Source organism: Pipistrellus kuhlii, unplaced genomic scaffold (assembly GCF_014108245.1).
Source record: "Pipistrellus kuhlii isolate mPipKuh1 unplaced genomic scaffold, mPipKuh1.p scaffold_m20_p_127, whole genome shotgun sequence".
Taxonomy (NCBI): Eukaryota; Metazoa; Chordata; class Mammalia; order Chiroptera; family Vespertilionidae; genus Pipistrellus; species Pipistrellus kuhlii.
In genome coordinates, this window is record NW_023425435.1 from 27,220 (window position 1) to 47,698 (window position 20,479).

Sequence of the window (20,479 nt, forward strand, 5' to 3'; positions counted from 1 at the left end):
GGGGGCGCGTCACGTGCTGGTGGGTGACACTGACATGTGTCAGCAGCCTTTTCCTTTCTGCTCACCCACGTGTCTGACCCTGTAGGTCTGCTTTCTGAGAGGGGATCTGCCGGTCCAGTGGGTTCAACTGTCTGTCCTCCCCGGCTCCCCGGCTGCCAGGGCCCCCGCCTGGGCAGGCCACGTGGGCCGGCTGCTGTGAGCAGGGTCGTCTTCGGGGCAATGGCGTCAGGGTCCTGGGTCACCGCCAGGGGCACAGCCACCGGCCAGCTCGCCAGTGTCATCCCAGCGGGGTGGCTCGGGGGGCAGCCGGCTCCTGGCGCTGCCTAAACGTACCCCTCCCTGCAGCTTCTGCTGCCCCACGCCCACACGCCCCGCACAGGCCCTGCCCCCGCTGGGCGAAAGACGGCTAACGGCCTGCACTCCACCTTGGGGCCAGTCACAGGCAGGGTAACGGCAGATCCTCCTCCGTCTGCCCGTCCCCTCGGGTGTGCTTCATCCACGTGGTTCGGTGTGCTGATGGGACCCATCATTTGTTCCCACCTCCTGGAGTCTCAGATCTGACGTTTCTAGACTTTTCTAAAAAGCCAGGCGTTCAGACGTCCTAAATGCCGGACAGGCGCTCCCTCTAACCCCCCTCGGCGGTACGGCTGACCACGTGACCAACGCACAGCCTCTGAGACGTGTCGGCGTGTGGATGGCATGGCGACCCAGCCAGGCCGCCGGCGGACGCTCACCGGCACCGCCTGGTGTCCTCCCCGCGGCTCAGGACAGGGAGCCTGGGAGGCCCTGGCCCAGCGGCGGCCGGCAAGGGGCTCCGGGAGGCCCCGAGGCCCCCCTGAGGGACAGCTGCTTCCCGGCATCCCGTCTGCAGGTGCGGGCCCTGAAGCGAAGGAAGGAGGGAGGGAGAGGGAGCTGAGGGAGGAGGGAGGAGAGGGGAGGGAGAGTCTTAGGGGAGCCAGCCACAGAGCGCCTGTGGGATTAGAACCCTGAGCAGCACCTAACAAACCCCACATCAACCAACACCAGGGAAAGGCACCACACGTCACAGGATTCAATGGCTCAGCTTCTCGGCGCGCACACAGACACGGGCAGGTCCACGCTGTCCTCTGAAACCCTGAAACCAGCCCCTGGGGGACACGGCTCTGCCGCTCTCCCGTCCACTGTCTCCATGGCGACGTCACCCCAGGGGGTCAGCACCGCCGTGCCCGGCACAGGCGAGGCCCCAGCGGACTCCTCACACGCCAGTCACACGCGTGTGGTGGGAGAGGAGTGTGGCGAGACACGCACGGACGCCTCTGGTGCCTGCGTCACCAGCCAACACAATCACACCACATCAGACCGAGCCGTAACGACGCCTGTGAGATTCCGTCATCTGAACGGGAGACACTGTGGCTTAAAATCACAGCTACTGCCCAGCCGGTGTGGCTCGGCGGGCGAGCGCAGACCCACCAGCCAAGGGGTCACGGTTCGATTGCCGGTTGACCATGCCTGGGTTCAGGGCTCGGTCCCCAGCGTGGGACGCGCAGGAGGCAGCGGATCAGTGATTCTTTCTCATCATTGATGCTTCTATCTCTCCGTCCCTCTCCCTGCCTCTCTCTCTAAACGATCAGTAAGAACCTATTAAGCACAAATGAAGCCAGAGGCTGTGTGAAGGCACAGGTTGAATGTAGAGCCTCCCCCAAAAAGAGCAGAGCTCCCAGCGTGGCCTGGCGTCTGGCCGCCCGGAGACTGGTGAGGCACTGCCCGGCCAGCGAGAGCATCTGAAATCCACCCAGAGTCCCGACAGGAGCCAGGCTGCCTGTGAGGCAACAGGCAAGGCCCGTGGTAGGCAAACTGCGGCTCGCAAGCCACATGCGGCTCTGTTGACGAATGAGTTTGCCCGACCCCTGGGACAGGGGCTTCATCGCATGGAACAACAACGGCCTGTAATTACTGGAATCCAGAGTCTAGGTCAGAGATGGGCAAGCTCGTTAGTCAACAGAGCGGCAAACAGCGGCTTGTGAGCCGCATGAGGCTTGAGAGCCGCAGTTTGCCGACCACTGGGTCAGACCAAGGTTACAAGACCTGGCTCAGGAAAGCACCCTCGGCTCTCCGCACGCCCACCCCACCCCCCACCCCCGTGACCTCTCCGGTGAAAGGCCTCCGGGTGAAACAGCTCGCGTGTGCCTCTCAGAGCCAGCTTAGCGACTCTGTACCCCAGACTGCTCTGCCACGTCAGGCCTACCCTCTCCTCGTCCCCCGCGTGGGCCTCTGGGGCTCAGGGTCCGCTCCGCACGCCCAGTTCTCCCTCTGCCCCCGGGCGCCTTAGCAGGAGGAGCCGAGAACAAGACCTGCTCCAGATGGGTTCTGCAGGGAATTGCTACCGTTTTAAAAATGAACCAGTCAATGCAAAATGTCACGGGAGGCTAGATGCCTCCATTTTCAACACACACACACACACACACACACACACAAAATATAGAAGTCATTCTAATCTGATTCTACCTAAAAAAAGTCTTACCAGGACTTTAAAATAGTGCGGTAGGAAATGTTTCTCTTCGTCACAGTTACCGGACAGCTAGCAGGCCGGTTTCCTAATACATACAGAGCCAGGGTCCGTCACGCCCTAAATGACCGGATGGCCGAACCCCAGGCGAGGGTCCCGCGGCCGCTCCCCCGCATGAGGTGGCCCTGACTGGCAAGCAGGCTGAACTGCGGACCCCTCGGGCCCTCGGCCTCCGATCGATCAATTGATCGATCGATCGCAGCACGGCGAGCAGGGAACCACAGTGAGCGAGCAGCACGCGGGCCGGGGAGCGGGCGGAACGGCCACCTCTTGGTCCCTCCCCCAGGAGCCATCTGTGACGAGGGACCGCGGAGAAGCAAGGGGTGGTGGTGGGGACTGGCAAGTGGCAGGAGGTGGCGTGGGGACCCTCACCGCGCACGGTGTGGTGTGCGCTGGGCCTCTCGTTAAACATAAGAGTCACCGGCCCAGTGAGGCCCCGGCGCGGGGCCATCCTCGCGCTCCCCGTGGCCTCCTCGGCCGCGGGGGCAACGCCAGGACGGACACGCCGCCCGCCGCCGCTCAGCGAGGGCCGGACAGGCCAAGCGCCTGGACCTCAGCCTCCATCGGCAGCGCCTTCTCCACACGTGGGCCGAGGACACGCGTCTCCTGGGAAACGGGGCTGTGGTCAAACGAGCGGAAACGGCCGCACACGATTCCTCACGGGCCACGTGGGCACCGGCGCGTCCGAGGCCCTGGCAGGCCTGCTGCCCTCGGCGTCGGCGGAGCCGGCCTGAGGTCCCCTTCCTGAGCAGCTCAGGGACGCACCGAAGCTGGGCCGGTCTCTCTGCGCCAGGAGCACTCCGGGCCGGCCTCCGTGCGCCAGGAGCACTCCGGGCCGGCCTCCGTGCGCCAGGAGCAACCCCGGGCCGGCCTCCGTGCGCCAGGAGCACTCCGGGCCGGTCTCTCTGCACCAGGAGCACTCCGGGCCGGTCTCTCTGCACCAGGAGCACTCCGGGCCGGCTCTTTGCGCCAGGAGCACAGTCTCTCTGCGCCAGGAGCATGCCGGGCCGGCCTCCGTGCGCCAGGAGCACTCCGGGCCGGTCTCTCTGCGCCAGGAGCACTCCGGGCCGGTCTCTCTGCGCCAGGAGCACTCCGGGCCGGTCTCTCTGCGCCAGGAGCACTCCGGGCCGGTCTCTCTGCGCCCCTCTCTGCGCCAGGAGCACTCCGGGCCGGTCTCTCTGCGCCAGGAGCACTCCGGCCGGTCTCTCTGCGCCAGGAGCACTCCGGGCCGGTCTCTCTGCGCCAGGAGCACTCCGGGCCGGCCTCCGTGCGCCAGGAGCACGCCAGGCCGGTCTCTCTGCGCCAGGAGCACTCCGGGCCGGCCTCCGTGCGCCAGGAGCACGCCGGGCCGGTCTCTCTGCGCCAGGAGCACGCCGGGCCGGCCTCCGTGCGCCAGGAGCACTCCGGGCCGGTCTCTCTGCGCCAGGAGCACGCCGGGCCGGCCTCCGTGCGCCAGGAGCACGCCAGGCCAGCCTCCCGGCGCCTGTGCTGGCACCAGTGCAGCCTCCGGACCAGCACGGGCTCTGGGCTGAGAGGACGCGGTGCCGTGCTGACAGGCCCCCGACGGCCAGCACAGGCCCCTTGTCCCGGGGGCAGGTCTTCCCTGGAGGCAGTGGCGGTGGCAGGCCCAGCACTCGGCTGCAGCAGGACACACAGCAGGCTGGCCCGGGGGACGGTGCTCTCCTTCGGTGCCGCCCTCTCCCTGCACCTGGGTCTTCTCCACGGCAACGTCCCCTGGGCTACTGACCACGCCCTGGTCCTGAGTGACACGCAGGGGCGGGCACAGGGGCAGGGGCAGGGAGTGGGGGCAGGGACAGGGCCAGGGCAGAGGAAGGGGGTGGGGCCGGGGCTGGGGCAGGGCCAGGGCCAGGGTCCGGGGCAGGGCCAGGGGCAGGGCACTCCGGCGGCTGCTCCTCCAGGGAAGAGTCCCCCAGGCTGTACTGCTCTTCATGCAGACGCGTTTCCTCCGGCGACAAGTGACTCCCCCCGAGGACGAAGTCTGCAAACCTGTGCGGCATTGGTGTGTGTGCTTTAAGGCCAGGCGGGGACCAGGGGGAGGGTTACTGGGAAGAGAGCGGTTCCCTTGCTGGTGTCCTCGGTGACGTGCACGCAGCCATGAGGGCGGCCCTTACGTGGGAGGTGACCGCGGTGGCTCCTGGGTCCTCCGGGCCTCAGAGGGCAGGCGGTTCACCCAGCCCAGCGCCGCCGGGACCACCGCTCTCTCTCCCACTCCCTTCTCTCCGAGTGTGGATTCGTTCCTTGGTGAACTGTCAACACGCCCCCTCCCACCTTCCCTGAGAGCTCGGGGGTCTGCATGGAGCCCCCCTTTCCCTGAGGGCAGGGGTCTGCGTGAAGCCCGCAGGAGGGCAGCAGAGGGGACGTGCGGGCAGAAAAGCCTTGGGTAACCCCAGCATCAGTGCCCACACCTGCAGCAGCAGCAGGGCCTCAGCATACCCCCTCCGGCTCTGGCTCTGCTCCCGCCCGCCCTGTGGGAGCGCCTCCCCCGAGGGGCCAGAGGAGCCGGGCTGGTACCAGGAGGGGGCGCCTCTGGGGGCACAGACGGGCACGGACGCCCGGGGGAGGGTCTGGCCAGCCCTCAGGGCCCCCGCGGCCCTGCATCGGGGTGGCGGCACGGGCTTACTTTCCGGGCGCCCGGAGCCTGGCCACGGCCTGCCAGGACGGGAAGCCGGGCCGGCGGCACGCCTGGCGCAGCTCCTCCAGCGCGCGGGCGGTCTCGGCGGCGGCCTGCTCCCGGAACTCCTCCTCGCTCAGGTACCGGAACGCCGGCCCCCGGGGCGGCAGCCACCTCCGCACCCTCCTAGGACAGCGCAGTCAGCGGCCGTTCACCCGGCTCCGCCCGCGGGGCCTGGCTCTCCACTCCTGGGGTCCCGCTGCACGTGCTAAGCATGCGACGAGCTTCCGTGGCGCGGAGAACACGCAGCGCTGGCAGGCCTCCGTCTCCTCTCTGAGCACCGCACACACACACACACACACACACACACACACGCACACCCCGGACCATCCTAACGGGACCTCACACCCCCCTGTGGCCTCTGAGGGCAGTGCCCAGAGATGTCAGGGCATCTTTCTTCCCGGGACCGAGCGGCACAGCGGACAGCCCGGCCGGCCTCCGGGGCCGGCGGCTGCTCTCCGGGCCCGAGAGGCAGCCATGAGGCGCCTGTGCAGACCCCGCCCGCTCAGCCTCCGGCCCGGAGGCGGGGTCTCTGCCGGCCTCCGCGGGCGCAGTGACCCCCAGAGGGAGTGCCCGGGCGGAGGCCGGTCATTAACGCCTCTGGCTCTCCGTGCTCACGCCGTGACCAGCAGTGCTTCCGCACAGGGAGTGCTACAGGGAGGCCCTAGTCCCAGTGCTGACGACGATGAATGAGGTCTCAGTGTCATTACTCGTGAGTGAGCTTCAACACGGTCCGGGCCGGCCAAGCCGGTGTGGCTCCGTGGACAGAGCGTCAGCCTGCGGACTGAAAGGTCCCGGGTTCGATTCCGGTCAAGGGCATGTACCTTGGTTGTGGGCATATCCCCAGTGGGGAGTGTGCAGGAGGCAGCTGATGGATGTTTCTCTCTCATGGATGTTTCTATCTCGCTCCTTTCCTCTCTGTAAAAAAAGCAACAAGACTATATTAAAAAATAAATAAAATATATTAAAAAAATAAAGTGAAGCGTTCGGGGCCGTTCACACTGTAACGCACCCGAGAGCCCCCAGGAGCGAGCATGGCAGCACAGCGGGTCCGAGTGCACTTTCTGGGGGGCTGTGTAGATCCTGGTGGCTGAGGTGCCAGGCGGGGGACGCTGGCAGGCCTCCGTCTCCTCTCTGAGCACCGCACACACACACACACACACACACACACACACCCCGGCCTCCGAGGAGGAGACGGCACGGGCGCCCGAGGCCCACCCTGGAGACCGGGCACCTCCTTCCCCAGGGGAGCCCGCCCCCGCCCCCTCACGGACAAACCTGCAGCCGCGCACCCTCCCCGAGGCCCGGGCTGAGGAGACAGACCGCCCAGGCAGTGCCAGCACGGCCAGCGCCCATCTAGTGCTCAGCGGGCGCAGTGACGGACCGCGGTCTGCGTTACAAACAGGAGCTCCAGCGGTCCTCGGAGAGCCAGGAGCACCCAGCCCCAGGGCCAGCTCCTCCGGGGAGCTCGAGCTCTCCATGCCGAGCGGCAGGCCTGCACTCGCACCTCGTGTGTGATAGCGTGACAGTGCGTGACAGCGTGTGTGACAGCGTGACAGTGTGTGACAGCGTGTGTGACAGCGTGACAGTGTGTGACAGCGTGTGTGACAGCGTGACAGCGTGTGACCGTGTGACAGCGTGTGACAGCGTGTGACAGCGTGTGACAGCGTGACAGCGCGTGACAGTGCGCGACCGTGCGCGCCTCGGTCTCCATGAACACGCGCAGGGCAGATGCCTCAGCCATGCAGGACATGCAGGCAGGCGCTCAGCTCACGCGGTGACAGACGGGCGGCCCCAGCGCCGCCTCAGCAGTCACGCAGCTGCTGAGCTTCCAGAGCCGCAGCTCGCCTGACCCCGAGAAGAGAAAGCCCACGTGCCACCCACTCCCGCCCCTGAGGACGCGTCTCTGGCCCTAACGCTTCTCTCACAGGCACACGGATGCCCCAGCAGGTCTGGCTTTAATGCCAGGACGCGCACGTGAGAGCAGACACCAGGACCCGAGCCCGGGCCTTCGGCACTAATCGGGGGGAGTGGGGTCTGCTGCCCCCGTGGGCGGGAGCCTCGGACAGCAGCGAGGTGCAGCCTCAGGCTTGTTCCCCACCCCCCTCCCCCCCCCCGCCGGAGGAACGCTCCGGTGAAACGCGGTCCATCATGAGACCAAACACGCCATGTCCAAACACCCCGGCCATCACCGAGCCAGGTGCACGAGGAGAGGGAAGCCCACACACATACCTGAGCGCCCCCGCCAGGCAGCGCAGCGCGCGGGGCAGCAGCTCGAGGCCCGCGGCCGCCCAGACAGCCTGGGGCGCGGGGGCGCCGCAGAGGGTCAGCGCCAGGGCCAGCAGCCGCAGCGCCCAAGCCAGGAGGCGCTGGCCCCTCTCCATGGCCAGGCGCCCGCGTCTGTAACAGGCGGCAAAGCTGAGGGCCCCGACGGCCAGCACGTAGCCTGCGGGAGCAGAAGGAGGCAGCTGTCTCACTCTGATCGTGAAAATCCACGGCAAAACCGCAGAGGTCTGGCTGGCAGCGCCGGGGTGGAGCGTTGACCTGCGAACCAGGAGATCAGGGTTCGATTCCCGGTCAGGGCACAGGCCCGGGATGCGGGCTCCATCCCATGTGGGGCGTGCAGGAGGCAGCTACTCACTGACTCTCTCATCATTGATGTTTCTCTCTCTACCTCTCCCTTCCTCCCTGACATCAATAAAAACATAAAAAGGAAAAAACGACCTAGCCTTGGCTGAGAGCTAAGAACATACCAGGAAACCTCCACTTTCGTTTTCTTTCCCCGATGAAGGGACGTGGGAAAAGGCATCTGTGGCTGTTACTCCCTCACGTGAGATTATGAGTTATCACTCTCGGTGAAGCGAGGGTGCAGAGTTGTCAGTGATTAGAACACGTGTCTAGTTGTCAGCCCAGAGTCCTAGCCCCGTGGCTGGCAAACTGCGGCTCGCGAGCCACATGCGGCTCTTTGGTCCCCTGAGTGTGGCTCTTCCACAAAATACCACGGCCTGGGCAAGTCTAGGTTGAAGTGGCGTTAGAAGAAGTTTAAGTTTTAAAAAATGTGGCTCCCAAAAGAAACGTCCACCGTTGTCCTGTTGGTATTTGGCTCTGTGGACGCAGGAGTTTGATGACCGCTGTAGACCTAGGACGAACGTCGGGGGAAGCCTCAGCGGAGGTCACAGCTGCAAACCCGGCTTTTTATTTCCACACTCCGTTCAGGAGAGGAACGTGTCACCTTACATCGGGGGGCGGGGAAGTGGGGGCAATCAGGCTGCGCCCTCACAACCAGGCCCGGACTCAGCTGACAAGATGCTCTGGGTCTGGGCGGCAGCGCGCACCGGGCCTGTGCGGCCACCGGGGGGTGCGGTTTGCGTCTGAGCAGGACACGCAGGCGGGAGAGCCGCCCGGCTGACTGTACACAGGGGTAGCCGGAGAAATCCTAAACGGACACTGTGGCCACTCAGGAACCACCGTGCCGGCACTCAACCTGGGGACAGAGAGCCTCAGGGGCAGGACGCACACGGAATGGGATGCTGGGCGGCATCTCGGCGGATGCAGCAGCACCGAGGCTGTGCGGGGCGCGGACACGTGGCCTGGGGAATCGGTGACTTTGTGATTGCCAATTATTATTTTTTAGACTTGACACCTACTGGATTATAGAGGAAGATGCTCTTGGTTTTTAGAGATGCTTAGTGAAGGGTTTGGGGGACCATACCATGAAGTGGGGGATTTACTTTAAAAAACACCCTAGCCTAAGGAGAAACATGAACTAAAAACATAGATCTAGCACGAAACAGAACACGAATTGCTTTTGATGGGGGGCATAAATGTGAGTGAGGAGGCTGGGGCAGGTGCCAGAGGGAGCCAGCCCTCCCGTCCCACCATCTCCCGGTTACCCCGTGAGGAGCAGCTGGCGTTTGGCCCCCGAGGCCTCCCCGGTTCCGGACAGTCGGGTTTTCATACACTGAGGACGGCTCTCCTTCCGTGCTGGGTGCGTCCACACCCAAAGAGCCACATTTCAGAGAAACTTCTTCACTACAAGTCACATGTGGTCAGAGCGTCTGTAGTCAAAAGGGGAAAATCATTTCTGCTCTTTTGTACATTAGGACAGACCAGCGGTCGGCAAACTCATTAGTCCACAGAGCCAAGCATCAACAGGACAACGATGGAAATTTCTTTTGAGAGCCGAAAACCGACTTCTGAGCACGGGCTGCGAAGTTCCCATCACACCGTACGTGCGCGCCCGCACGTGGTATTTTGTGGAAGAGCCACAGTCAAGGGGCCAAAGAGCCGCATGTGGCTCTCGAGCCGCAGTTTGCCGACCCCTGGGATAGACACCTGAGAAGGATGTCTTTCACACGGGAAAGGTATGAAATGAGATCGAGCAATGAACTGAAGTCACCAACCATGGGAATAAATAAAATGCGGTTTTGTGTGGCGCTGCTTAGTTCCAAATGAAAACCCAGGGCCGGAATCATTTGCCAAGAGAAGGCCTCCCGTGGTGCTTTCCAGCCTCCCCAATAACAGAATGTATCTTTTCTTTTTTTAAATAAAATATATTTAAAATATTAAATATATTTAATATGTATTTTATTGTGTTTTTGTTTTGTTTTTGTTTTGCAGAGAGGAAGGGAGAGGGACAGAGAGTTAGAATCATCCATCAGCTGCCTCCTGCACACCCCCTACTGGGGATGTGCCCCCAACCAAGGTACACGCCCTTGGCCGGAATTGAACCGGGGACCCTTCAGTCTGCAGGCCGACGCTCTATCCACGGAGCCACACCGGTCAGGGCTAGAAGGCATCTGAAAAACGTTACCTACCTACGACACACATCCTGTGCTCACCCCACAGCCACGGCAGGTGCTCCACCCCCAGGCACACCGCATACACGGAGGCAAGCCAGCCAACAACCAGGAGCGCCCCGAAGGTGCTGCACTGCATGTGGGGAGAGCAAACGCACAGGCTCGGTCACTCGCTCCCGGACAGAGCCAGCCCCTGTACGACGTCCTCTCCCAAACCGCCTGCCGCCAGCTCGGCCCGGTCTGGGGCAGGCGCGGCCGGCCCAGCGGCCAGGCCCAGGCCCGGAGCCACGCGGCAGGGCCTGGGAACAAGCCTCTCCAGTGACGCCGCCGCCGCGCCTTTGAGCAGAGGAAGGGCCACCTCCTCATCGTGAGCTGATGTCCGGTCTCCTCGCTCCGCTCTGGGGAGCTAATGACACGGCCGCCATCACAGCGCGGGCGGCCTGCCGGGATCAGAGACTCAGCATGGAGCGCCCCTGTCACCCCGGGGAAACCATCGCCTGGAGAGCGAAGGCCTGCGAAGAGGCGCCGGCGGGACGTGCTGTGACCGGACGGCAGTAACTAAACAGGCTCCAGGCGCGTCGTCCGGCCAGCCTGTGCCCGCAGAGACGCCGCTTGGACTGGGAGCCACAATAATCAATGAGTCATCTGACCCCGCTCTGTGCCCACCAACCCGCCCCCACGGCACATGACACGTGGCACACGGCTCATGGCACACGGCACGTAGCTCACAGCACGTGGCTCACAGCTCATGGCACACGGCTCACACACACGGCACATGGCACACAGCTCACAACACGTGGCACACGGCTCATGGCACACAGCACGTGGCTCACAGCTCATGGCACACGGCTCACGGCTCACACACACGGCACATGGCACACAGCTCACAACACGTGGCACACGGCTCACGGCGCACGGCACACAGCTCACAACACGTGGCTCACAGCTCATGGCACACGGCTCACAGCTCACAACACGTGGCTCACAGCTCATGGCACACGGCTCACGGCTCACACACACGGCACATGGCACACAGCTCACAACACGTGGCACACGGCTCACGGCGCACGGCACACCGACCTTGGGGATGGCCCTCCGCGCCAGCAGCAGCAGGAAGACCGGAGTCATCAGGACGCCCAGCGCGGTCCCCGCGGAGTAGTAGAAGGCAGGGCTTCTGTCACGACAAGCACACGGCGTGTCAGCGCCACGCTGTTCGCACGGGAAGCACGTCTAACGCGGCGACGACGGGAGAGGAAAGCTCGGGCGGCGGCTCCCATGACGTCTGTGCTCTCACAACACGTAAGCTCTGCCCGAAATGCACGGCGAGGTGCTTGCCACCAACTCAGAACACAACGTGTGCGCGACCTTTGCTCCCCATGGGCGCCCCGGTGGGCGGCGGGCGGCGGGCGGTGCCAGGGCCTCAGCCTCCGCGCTGGCCGGCTCAGCAAACCCCTCCCGCAGCTGTGCCCGCCCCGCGGCCGCGGCCAGGTCCCCACGGGTGAGGCCCCGGAGGCTCAGGCTGAGCCGCGTGAGGGACAGCGCTGAGCAGTGCAGGCCTGGAGAGATCCTCCTCACCAGCCAGGCCGTGGCAGCAGAAGGCCGGGGAGAGGAGCCAGGGCGGGTCTGTCCGCCCTCCCCTCCCCTCCTCTCATCTCCTCCCCTTCCCTCCCCTCCCCTCCTCCCCTCTCTTCCCTCCCCTCCCCTCCCCTCCCCTCCTCCCCTCCCTTCTCTCCCCTCCCCTCCCCTCCCCTCCTCCCCTCCCTTCTCTCCCCTCCTCTCCTCTCCCCTCCTCCTTTCTTCACCTCTCCTCCCTCCCTCCCCTCCCCTCCCCTCCCCTCCTCCCCTCCCTTCTCTCCCCTCCTCTCCTCTCCCCTCCTCCTTTCTTCGCCTCTCTCCCTCCCTCCCCTCCCTCCCCTCCCCTCCTCCCCTCCCTTCTCTCCCCTCCTCTCCTCTCCCCCTCCTCCTTTCTTTCGCCTCTCCTCCCTCCCTTCCCTTCCCTCCCCTCCTCCCCTCCCTCCCTTCGCTCCCCTCCCCTCCTCCCTCCCCTCCCCTCCCCTCCCCTCCCCTCCCCTCCCCTCCCCTCCCCTCCCCTCCTCCCCTCCCTTCGCTCCCCTCCCCTCCCCTCCTCCCCTCCCCTCCCCGGACGGGCACAGAGCTCCGGGACACAGGGTGCAGAGGAGCCGGTGCCATGAGCCCTGTGGCCGCACGTGGCCGTGTCCCAGCATCGCTCCGCTAACCACTGCTCCGCTGAGGCCTTCCGGGCGGAGCCTCAGGCTGCTGGCCAAGCCCGGCAGCACGACCCCACACGCGGGCCCCTCGGCAGGCCCCGGTGCCCCCGGTGCCGCCCGGTGCCGCCCCGTGCTTACCGGCTCAGGCGCACCGCGGAGCGCAGGAGGGCGAGGCCGGCCGCGAACCGGAGGATGAGCCCGAGGTCCAGGGCTGGAGCGGGGAGCGCAGTCAGCGCGGAGGGCGGGCGGGCGGGGGCCCCTCCCCGTGTCCCTCCCGTGTCCCTCCCGTGTCCCGGGCGGCAGCGGGAGGCCGGCGGGCGCACTCACCGCGGCTCCCCACGCGCACGGAGTGCGGGCCGGCAGGCCGCACGGAGAAGCACACGGTGCCCTGGTGCGGGCGGACGTGCACGGCCGCCTCCGGGGCCTCGGGCGGGATCCGGGGCGCGTGGAGCGCGCACCAGACGGCGGCCAGCGGGGTGTCCGGGTCCCGGCAGCAGGGGGGGTCCGTGATGTACGCCAGGCGCAGCGGCTCGGCCCCGGCGACCTCCACCTGCGAACGGCAGCCACGTGGACACGGCCGGCGGCCGAGCCCCCGCAGGGCGGCCGACACGTGGACGGGCTGGCGGGGGACAGGCACCCACACGGGGAGTGAGCGTTGGTTCTGAGCTGTGGCTGACTCACCCCTTCCTCCAGCTGGTGATGGGGGCTAACCCAGGGCCACGTAGCAAAGGCGGGACAGAGGCGTAGGCGGCCAGCTGGTACGAACCGGTCAGGAGAGGGTGGCCTCTGCCATCGTCCTCGGGACACATGGACACACTGTCCCGGGGACGGCAGGGGTCACCCTCTCCTGACGGGTTCACACCAGCTGGCCATCGCTCCCTGGTCTCTCTCCACTGGCGCCCGCGAGGCCGGCGGGCTGGCTTCCAGCTCCCAGAGCCGCCCCACCGCGTCCCCACTGCCTGTCCCACCATCTGCACAAGAACGTCCACCGGGGCCCACGACTGACCTACGTCAACCCCCCACGGCTTCCCACGGACCGTACCAAACCCACTCCCCTCCGGACCTGCTCTCTCGCCGCCCTCTGGCTGCCCACCTACCCCTCCGCCCTCCGCCGGCTGCCCGGCCCCCCTCCGGCCTCCAGCGCCTTTTCCTCCTCGCTGTGTCCTCTGAGAACTGCGCCCTGGGTCAGCTCAGCCGCAGCCCCGGGTCTGTCTCCCCACCTCCGGGGACAGAGCCCGGCTCAGGGCCGCACCGGCCACAGCCCCGGGTCTCCCCCCGCCTCCGGCTCAGGGCCGCACCGGCCACAGCCCCGGGTCTCCCCCGCCTCCGGCTCAGGGCCGCACCGGCCACAGCCCCGGGTCTCCCCCCGCCTCCGGCTCAGGGCCGCACCGGCCACAGCCCCGGGTCTGTCTTCCCTGCCTCCGGCTCAGGGCCGCACCGGCCACAGCCCCGGGTGGCAGCCTCGTCTGCCCGTTTCTCCTCTGCCCAGGGCTGGGCGGAGCCCGAAGGGGGCATGGCCACCAGCTCTGAGCCCCAAGCATCGGTGGCATCGCCCGCTGCTGCCTCCCCTCCTGGTGGGCTCGGCCCCTGCACCCATGGCTGTGCTCTCTCCAGTGCCACCTGCTGGTGCCACCACACACAGTGCCCTCACCGAGCCCCTTCCTGTAGGCTGGCCTCCCGTTCTCCGAGCGCCTCTGGAGGCTTGGCCCCTCCCCCAGCCACCCTCCACGAATCGCTCCCACGGCCACACACTGGGCCCTGTCAGCCCCCACGCAGGCCTCTGTCACCGGCGGCTGCCCCCACCGCCTGGCCGACCCCTGTCCTCCCAGCATGCCGCTGTTGCTGCACCAGCAAGCCCTGGACCCACCATGCCCCTCGCCCTGATGAACCTGTGTGTCCAGCTCAATTCCAAGGCGTCATGAGCAGCCGTTCCCTCCAGGTCCCCTCCTTGTTCTCACGCCCGGCTGTGAAGGCCAGCCCCGCCCTGGTGCCGCCTGCTCTGCGGCCGAAGCACACGGGCTCGCCCTGCCCCGTCCAGGGCCACGCGGGCATCAGAGCACACGTCAGACACGGCCACGGGCAGGGCAGGGGGCCTTCGGCAACGCTTTCAGCAATAAAGACGCATTTTAAAAACAAGCAAAACACATATCTTCACTTTTAAAAATAAACATAAAGCCGTGATCTTCTTTAAGGAGCTTGACTCGAAGCCAGAGGAAACAAACCAACCCCCGGTTGTAAGGTAAGGTTTAAGAGTGCGCGCTTACCTTGACGGTGGACCACAGGTACTCCCACTCGAGCTGGGGGTGCTGACGGTAGCAGTAACAGTGCGACGTGGAGGTTTGAATGACGTCCATCTCCTGCAGAGCTCTGCACCGCAGAACTGGGGGTGCAAAAGAAAACACATCTCCTCAGTATTCAGTCCCAGAACCTCATCTTTTCTTCTTTTTTATCCACAGGGACTTGGTGGCTGCTTTTATAATCTACAACCAAAATTCTCTCTGGTAATTCAGGCAATCCGGCAGGAGACGGACCGGAGTTCCAGCCCAGGACTCCGACGGCCCTGAGGACAGGCTGCGAGCACGGAGACTGAGACAGAGAGAGGCCTGGGGAGGCCGGCGGAGAACCAGGGGGCCCCTGGAAATGGCACTGCTGCTTCTGCCGCCTCTGTCGCACCTACGGGTGGGAACGGGAAGTGCAGCTTGCGGAGCTCCAGCACGGGTTCCAGCCGCAGCCGCCTGTGGGCAGGTGTCTCCCATTGCAGGGGCCTCGGCCCTCCCTGGTCCGGCCACTAGGACGGGACCCGCTGGCCCGCAGTGAGGTCGGCAAACCCCCTCCCGGGGCACCCAGAGCGCGAAGAGGAGTGCCAGGGGCCCCTGGACACGCAACAGAAATCCTCCGCCCGGAGGGGCAGCTGCCGGGGAGAGCCGGCTGCCACTGGGGCCTGCACCCGGGCGGTGCCCTAACGAGGGGCTCGCGCCCTCTGACCCGAGTCAGACCCGGGAAACGTCTGGGAGCAGGGCCACCCCGGCCTGGCTCACCTCCCCAGCACTCGGAGGGCCTGGCACCGGCCGGGATGCCCTCCTCTCTCGGCTGCCCGGCAAGGCAGCGGCTGAGCTGTGAGTGAGCGCCGCCTCCTGGGCTCCCCGGCCCCTGGCAGGCTCTCCTGTCCTCTCAGCCACGCTGAGTGGACGCCCCGACAGCCGCCGCCGCACACTTAGTCACATCACCAAAGGGTTCGAGTCACGGTCACTTTACCCAGCGAGCTCCCTCCGCTCCGTCGGAACGCCACCCAATGACCAGCACCGCACCCGTCTGTGCACAGGCACAGCTGCCTCTGCCCTGCTTCAGCTGCTAACCTCACATCCCTCCTCTGCCGTTTGTGGGCACGCATTGCTTTTCCTCCGTGTGTAAGGCCGTGTTACAGCCTAATCACTTCATGGGATAAACATGCTCCGTCAAACTCCAGAAAGGGGCTCCTTTGTTTTGTTTTGTTTAAAACGACTTGAATATAAATCTTGGTATTTCATGTCTCCAAGAACATGCGTATTATTATATTGTAGAAACTGAAACCGAAATTAGCACATGCTAATGAGTATTCAAGCATGACTTTCCTTTCAAGCACTGGTTTTTCCTCTCCCGCAGATAAACCGGAATGCTGCTCACGCCCACGCCTGGGGATGCAGTGGAGGCCTGACCTCTTCCCAGGAGACACTGCGTGGCTTCCCGGAACCTCACCCCCCGCCTGCAAACCCCGAGCAGCCCTTCCTGTCGCCCAGACCAGCCCCAGACTTGACTTCAGAGAGGGTGACAGAGGCTGGCCTCCGCCTACATCTCCTCCGTCCCCCGATGGGGCCGTGTGCGTGTGCGTACATGCGTGTGCGTACATGCATGTGCGTGTGCATACATGTGTGTGTGTGTGTGCGCGCGCGCGCACGCACGCGCTGGAGATGGACAGTAGAACAGGAAGCCTCCTCCGATCTGTTCTGAAAGGCAGTGCCAGCTGCTTGGTGTCAGGGTTCCTCGTCAGACCCAGAGCTTCCAGAGCGGCCGCAGCCCTGGACACCGCGATCCAGGCTGCAGCGGCCTCCCCGGGGCACAGCCCGGCCTGTCCGAGCGGCGAGCGTGGCTGTCAGGCACACAAACTGCCCTTCTCTGGAGCGATGGGCTAGACTTCCTGCAAGACCCAGGCCGACGGAAGCAGGCGGGGCCGGCCTGCCTCGGCTAGCACAGCAGGGAAGTGAGCTGTTAGCACCCAATCGGGGAGCACAGAATCTGAAAAACACTGGTGTCACTGAGACATAAAAAGGCGAGGGCAGCGTGGGAAACCGTTCAGCCACAGAACATCCTCCTACTGATGAGAAAACATAGTCCATGAAGTTCACCAGCCTGGACCTGCTACAAGCGGGTGCGACAGTGACGCTGCACTGGAACCTGGCTCCGGGTGTGGGTCCAGGGCTATCACTGATAATATCCCGGCCGCTGCCATGCTCGGAAACGTCAGGTCACTAGTATACTGGTCACATTTCTTACGAGGCTTCATTTTCCCATCTGTAAAATGGGCCTATAAGCGTTACCGACCCCCCCCAGGTAGGACCACTGCGGGCATTAAATAAAATAATGCCGTTAAAACGCTGCCTAACGGTGAGGACCAAGCAAACGCCCGCTCAGTATGACCTGGTGGAAGTCCCCCCGGACCTCCCCTCGGCAGCTGCACCTCTGATCGCAGCCCCATCCTCAGACCAGGACCCGGTTTATGGGGAGGGGGGGTCCCCAGCTAAAAGTCCACCCTTGGCTGCCCCCCCTGCAGCCAGAGGCGGCTGCGCTGGGAGCCGGGGCAGGGACCCGGGCCTCTTCCTCGGGATGTGGGATGTCACGGGAAAAGGACGGGGTGAGGTCGGACTTGGGGCCCCGCACAGAGGACCCTCCGCCGCCCCCCGCAGCCCGGGCCCGAGGCCCGCCCCTCCCAGCCCCCGGGCGGAGAGGGTGCGATCACCGGCTCCGGGCGGCCACGGGGTCACGGGGTTCCGGAGCCGGGCGGGCGGGAAGTGCGGGGGGCCGAGGGCCGGGGGCCGGGGCAGAAGGGGAGCGCCCCCCCCCGCCCGGAAGGGCCCGTTACCTTCCAGCGGCGCCCCCAGCGCCTCCTTCGTGCGCCCCGCGCCCGCGGCCAGCAGCGCCCAGGCCAGCAGCCAGCACCGGCCCCCGGGCCGCATCCCGCCCGCCCGGCCGCTCCGGCCCCGGATCCCGGCCCCGGTCCCGGTCCCTCCGGCCGCTCCGCGGTGGAAGCTCGGCGGGAAGGCGAGACCCCGCCCCCGGGACCGGGGACCGGCCTCCCGGGGCACGTGGGGCCGCCGCCCGGCGGCTGGGGAGCCGGCTCCTACCCCCCGCCCGGGGCGCAGGATCCCATCCCCAGGGCCTCCCCCCGCCCGGGGCGCAGGGATCCCCATCCCCAGGGCCTCCCCCCCCCCCCGGGCCGCAGGGATCCCCATCCCAGGGCCTCCCCCCCCCCCGGGGCGCAGGGATCCCCATCCCCAGGACCTCCCCCCCCCCGGGGCGCAGGGATCCCCATCCCCAGGGCCTCCCCCCCCCCGGGGCACAGGGATCCCCATCCCCAGGGCCTCCCCCCCCCCCGGGGCGCAGGGATCCCCATCCCCAGGGCCTCCCCCCCCCGCCCCCGGGCCGCAGGGATCCCCATCCCCAGGGCCTCCCCCCCCCCCGGGGCGCAGGGATCCCCATCCCCAGGGCCCCCCCCCCCCCGGGGCGCAGGGATCCCCATCCCCAGGGCCTCCCCCCCCCCCGGGGCGCAGGGATCCCCATCCCCAGGGCCTCCCCCCCCCCCCGGGGCGCAGGGATCCCCATCCCCAGGGCCTCCCCCCCCCCCCGGGGCACAGGGATCCCCATCCCCAGGGCCTCCCCCCCCCCGGGGCACAGGGATCCCCATCCCCAGGGCCTCCCCCCCCCCCCCGGGGCGCAGGGATCCCCATCCCCAGGGCCTCCCCCCCCGCCCCCGGGCCGCAGGGATCCCCATCCCCAGGGCCTCCCCCCCCCCCGGGCGCCGGGATCCCCCTCCCCCGGGCCTCCCCCCCCCCCCGGGGCGCAGGGATCCCCATCCCCAGGGCCTCCCCTCCCCGGGGCGCAGGGATCCCCATCCCCAGGGCCTCCCTTCCCCCAGGCCTCCCGGGCTCCGGGCGGGCGGGGGAGGGGGGGGTGAGATCCCTGGGGCGGGGCCCCCATCCCCTCGACCAGTAGGAGCAGGTCCTGGGTTTCTCTTCTTGTAACTCGAAGTCGCGGGTTGGCCAGGTGGTGGCTGAAGCAGCAATGTAGGTCTGAGCTCAGAAACACGCATTTCAGCATAAAGAGGCCGGAAGAGCCCCACCAATACCACAGCCCCCCACGATTACCGCGTGCGACGAGAAGAGGAAAAGGGCCGGATCTGGCTGCCGGGGCAGGCACAGGGCCGGGGAGAGGACAGGATGGGTGCGGGTGGTCACAGGCGATCAGACCCGCAAGTTCTGACGGAGGCTCAGCACCGAGGCCCTCGTGAGCGATACCGGACGTTACATTTGGAAGCTGCTAAGAGGTCTTAACAATTCTCATAAGAAAGAAACTTTGGGAATGACGTGAGGGGGTGGATATTAACTCATTTTGATGACCATGTTGGAATATAGATATATCAAACCATTACACTGTACACCTAGAACTAATACATGTCCATTACAGCTCAGTGAAACTGGAAACATAGTATAGAACCATCAATACCATCATGATAGATTAAACAGAGAAGGAGGCCAGCGACCGGGATGGCAGGACACACACGGGCTTTTCTGGAGGGAAGGGTACCCCTGCCGGCTGCTTCCACGGAGAGGGGTGGAAGAGGGCCAGGGCCGGCGTACATGCGCCTTTAGGGACAGGGGCGGGGCTTAGGGCACTCAGCACATGCTGATTGATTAGGGACCTAGGGCCTTAGGAATCCGGAGCTTAGGGTATTTGGCAGGTGCTGATGGGTGGTTCAGAGCTCAGGAATGTCTGGCCGCAGGTGGGGTTTACGTCTGTCCATCAACTGGAGGAAGGGAGGATCTATCACGGATAATTAGCATAGAACTTGCAGCCTTGGGATATTATAATGTACTTAATAATGAACAGTACAATATTATCATGTACCTAAAACAACCTTAGGCCCTGGAACCCTTTAATGTGACTCAATGTCCACAGTAAACATTTACTAGACTAAGAGGTCATGTCCTCTTTTCTCACTCTGCTCTCCCGCTGGAGTATCTCGGAGAGCCCCATGGTGGCCATAAGCATCCTCTGCCATCGTCTCCTTCTCCCTCAAACCCTGAGCGGGATTCCTGCCCTCGCTTCACAGAAAGGCTGTGTGGCCGGCAGTTACAGCCGTGAGCAGAGCAAGGACCTGGGCCAGTACCGGTCCCCGGGGTGGACAGCCCCGCGGGCCTAGCCATGCACAGTGAGCGGCAGGCTGGGACCTCGCCCCCGGTGACCTTTCCTCCCCCTGCAGGTCCCTGGGCCTGAGGTCTGGACCACCTGACTTTCCCCCGGAGACAGCACTGGGCCTCAGGTGTGTGGCAGCTCCAGGCCCAGGAAAGCTCCAGCCCAGCTGCCTCAGGCCCGGCTGCCCTCAGGCCCAGCTGCCCTGGGTAATGCCCCCCTGGAGCGGCCAGTCAGTGGAGACCGCAGCCCTGAGAGGACTCACCTGGACAGTGCTGACTGTTGCAGCGGTCGGCAAACTCATCAGTCCACAGAGCCAAATACCAACAGGACAACGATTGACGTTTCTTTTGAGAGCCAATTTTTTTTTATAATATATATTTTATTGATTTTTCACAGAGAGAAAGAGAGAGGGATAGAGAGTTAGAAACATCAATGAGAGAGAATCATCGATCAGCTGCCTCTTGCACACCTCCTACTGGGGTGTGCCCGCAACCAAGGTACATGCCCCTGCCCGGAATCGAACCCGGGACCTTTCAGTCCACAGACCGACGCTCTATCCACTGAGCCAAACCGGTTTCGGCAAGAGAGCCAAATTTTTTTAAACTTAAACTTCTTCTAACGCCACTTCTTCAACATAGACCCTCCCAGGCCGTGGTATTTTGTGGAAGAGCCACACTCAAAGGGCCAAAGAGCCGCCTGTGGCTCAAGAGCCGCAGTTTGCTGGCCGAGGCTCAATTGAGATCTTCCTCTGGGGTGTCCCCTAACACCT

At 65.2% G+C, this 20,479-nt stretch overlaps 2 protein-coding genes across 2 annotated transcripts in view; both read right to left on the reverse strand.

Annotated features, from left to right (window-relative positions):
• Nucleotides 1-4,277: 4,277 nt before the first annotated feature.
• Nucleotides 4,278-17,578, reverse strand: NEMP2 (nuclear envelope integral membrane protein 2). Its single transcript, XM_045580432.1, has 9 exons — nt 17,381-17,578; nt 14,529-14,644; nt 12,592-12,814; nt 12,403-12,475; nt 11,117-11,210; nt 10,055-10,169; nt 7,470-7,683; nt 5,187-5,363; nt 4,278-4,552 (listed from the first exon to the last, which is right to left on the reverse strand). Exons 1-9 carry the CDS (start codon nt 17,472-17,474, stop codon nt 4,285-4,287), a joined length of 1,374 nt encoding a protein of 457 aa, XP_045436388.1. The 5' UTR covers nt 17,475-17,578; the 3' UTR covers nt 4,278-4,284.
• Nucleotides 17,048-20,479, reverse strand: part of LOC118717011 (sterol 26-hydroxylase, mitochondrial) — a 63,162-nt gene continuing 59,730 nt past the window's right edge. Inside the window, exon 10 of the mRNA XM_045580431.1 lies at nt 17,048-17,116. The gene's annotated coding sequence lies outside the window, so the exon portion shown is untranslated. The remainder of the gene's footprint in view (nt 17,117-20,479) is intronic.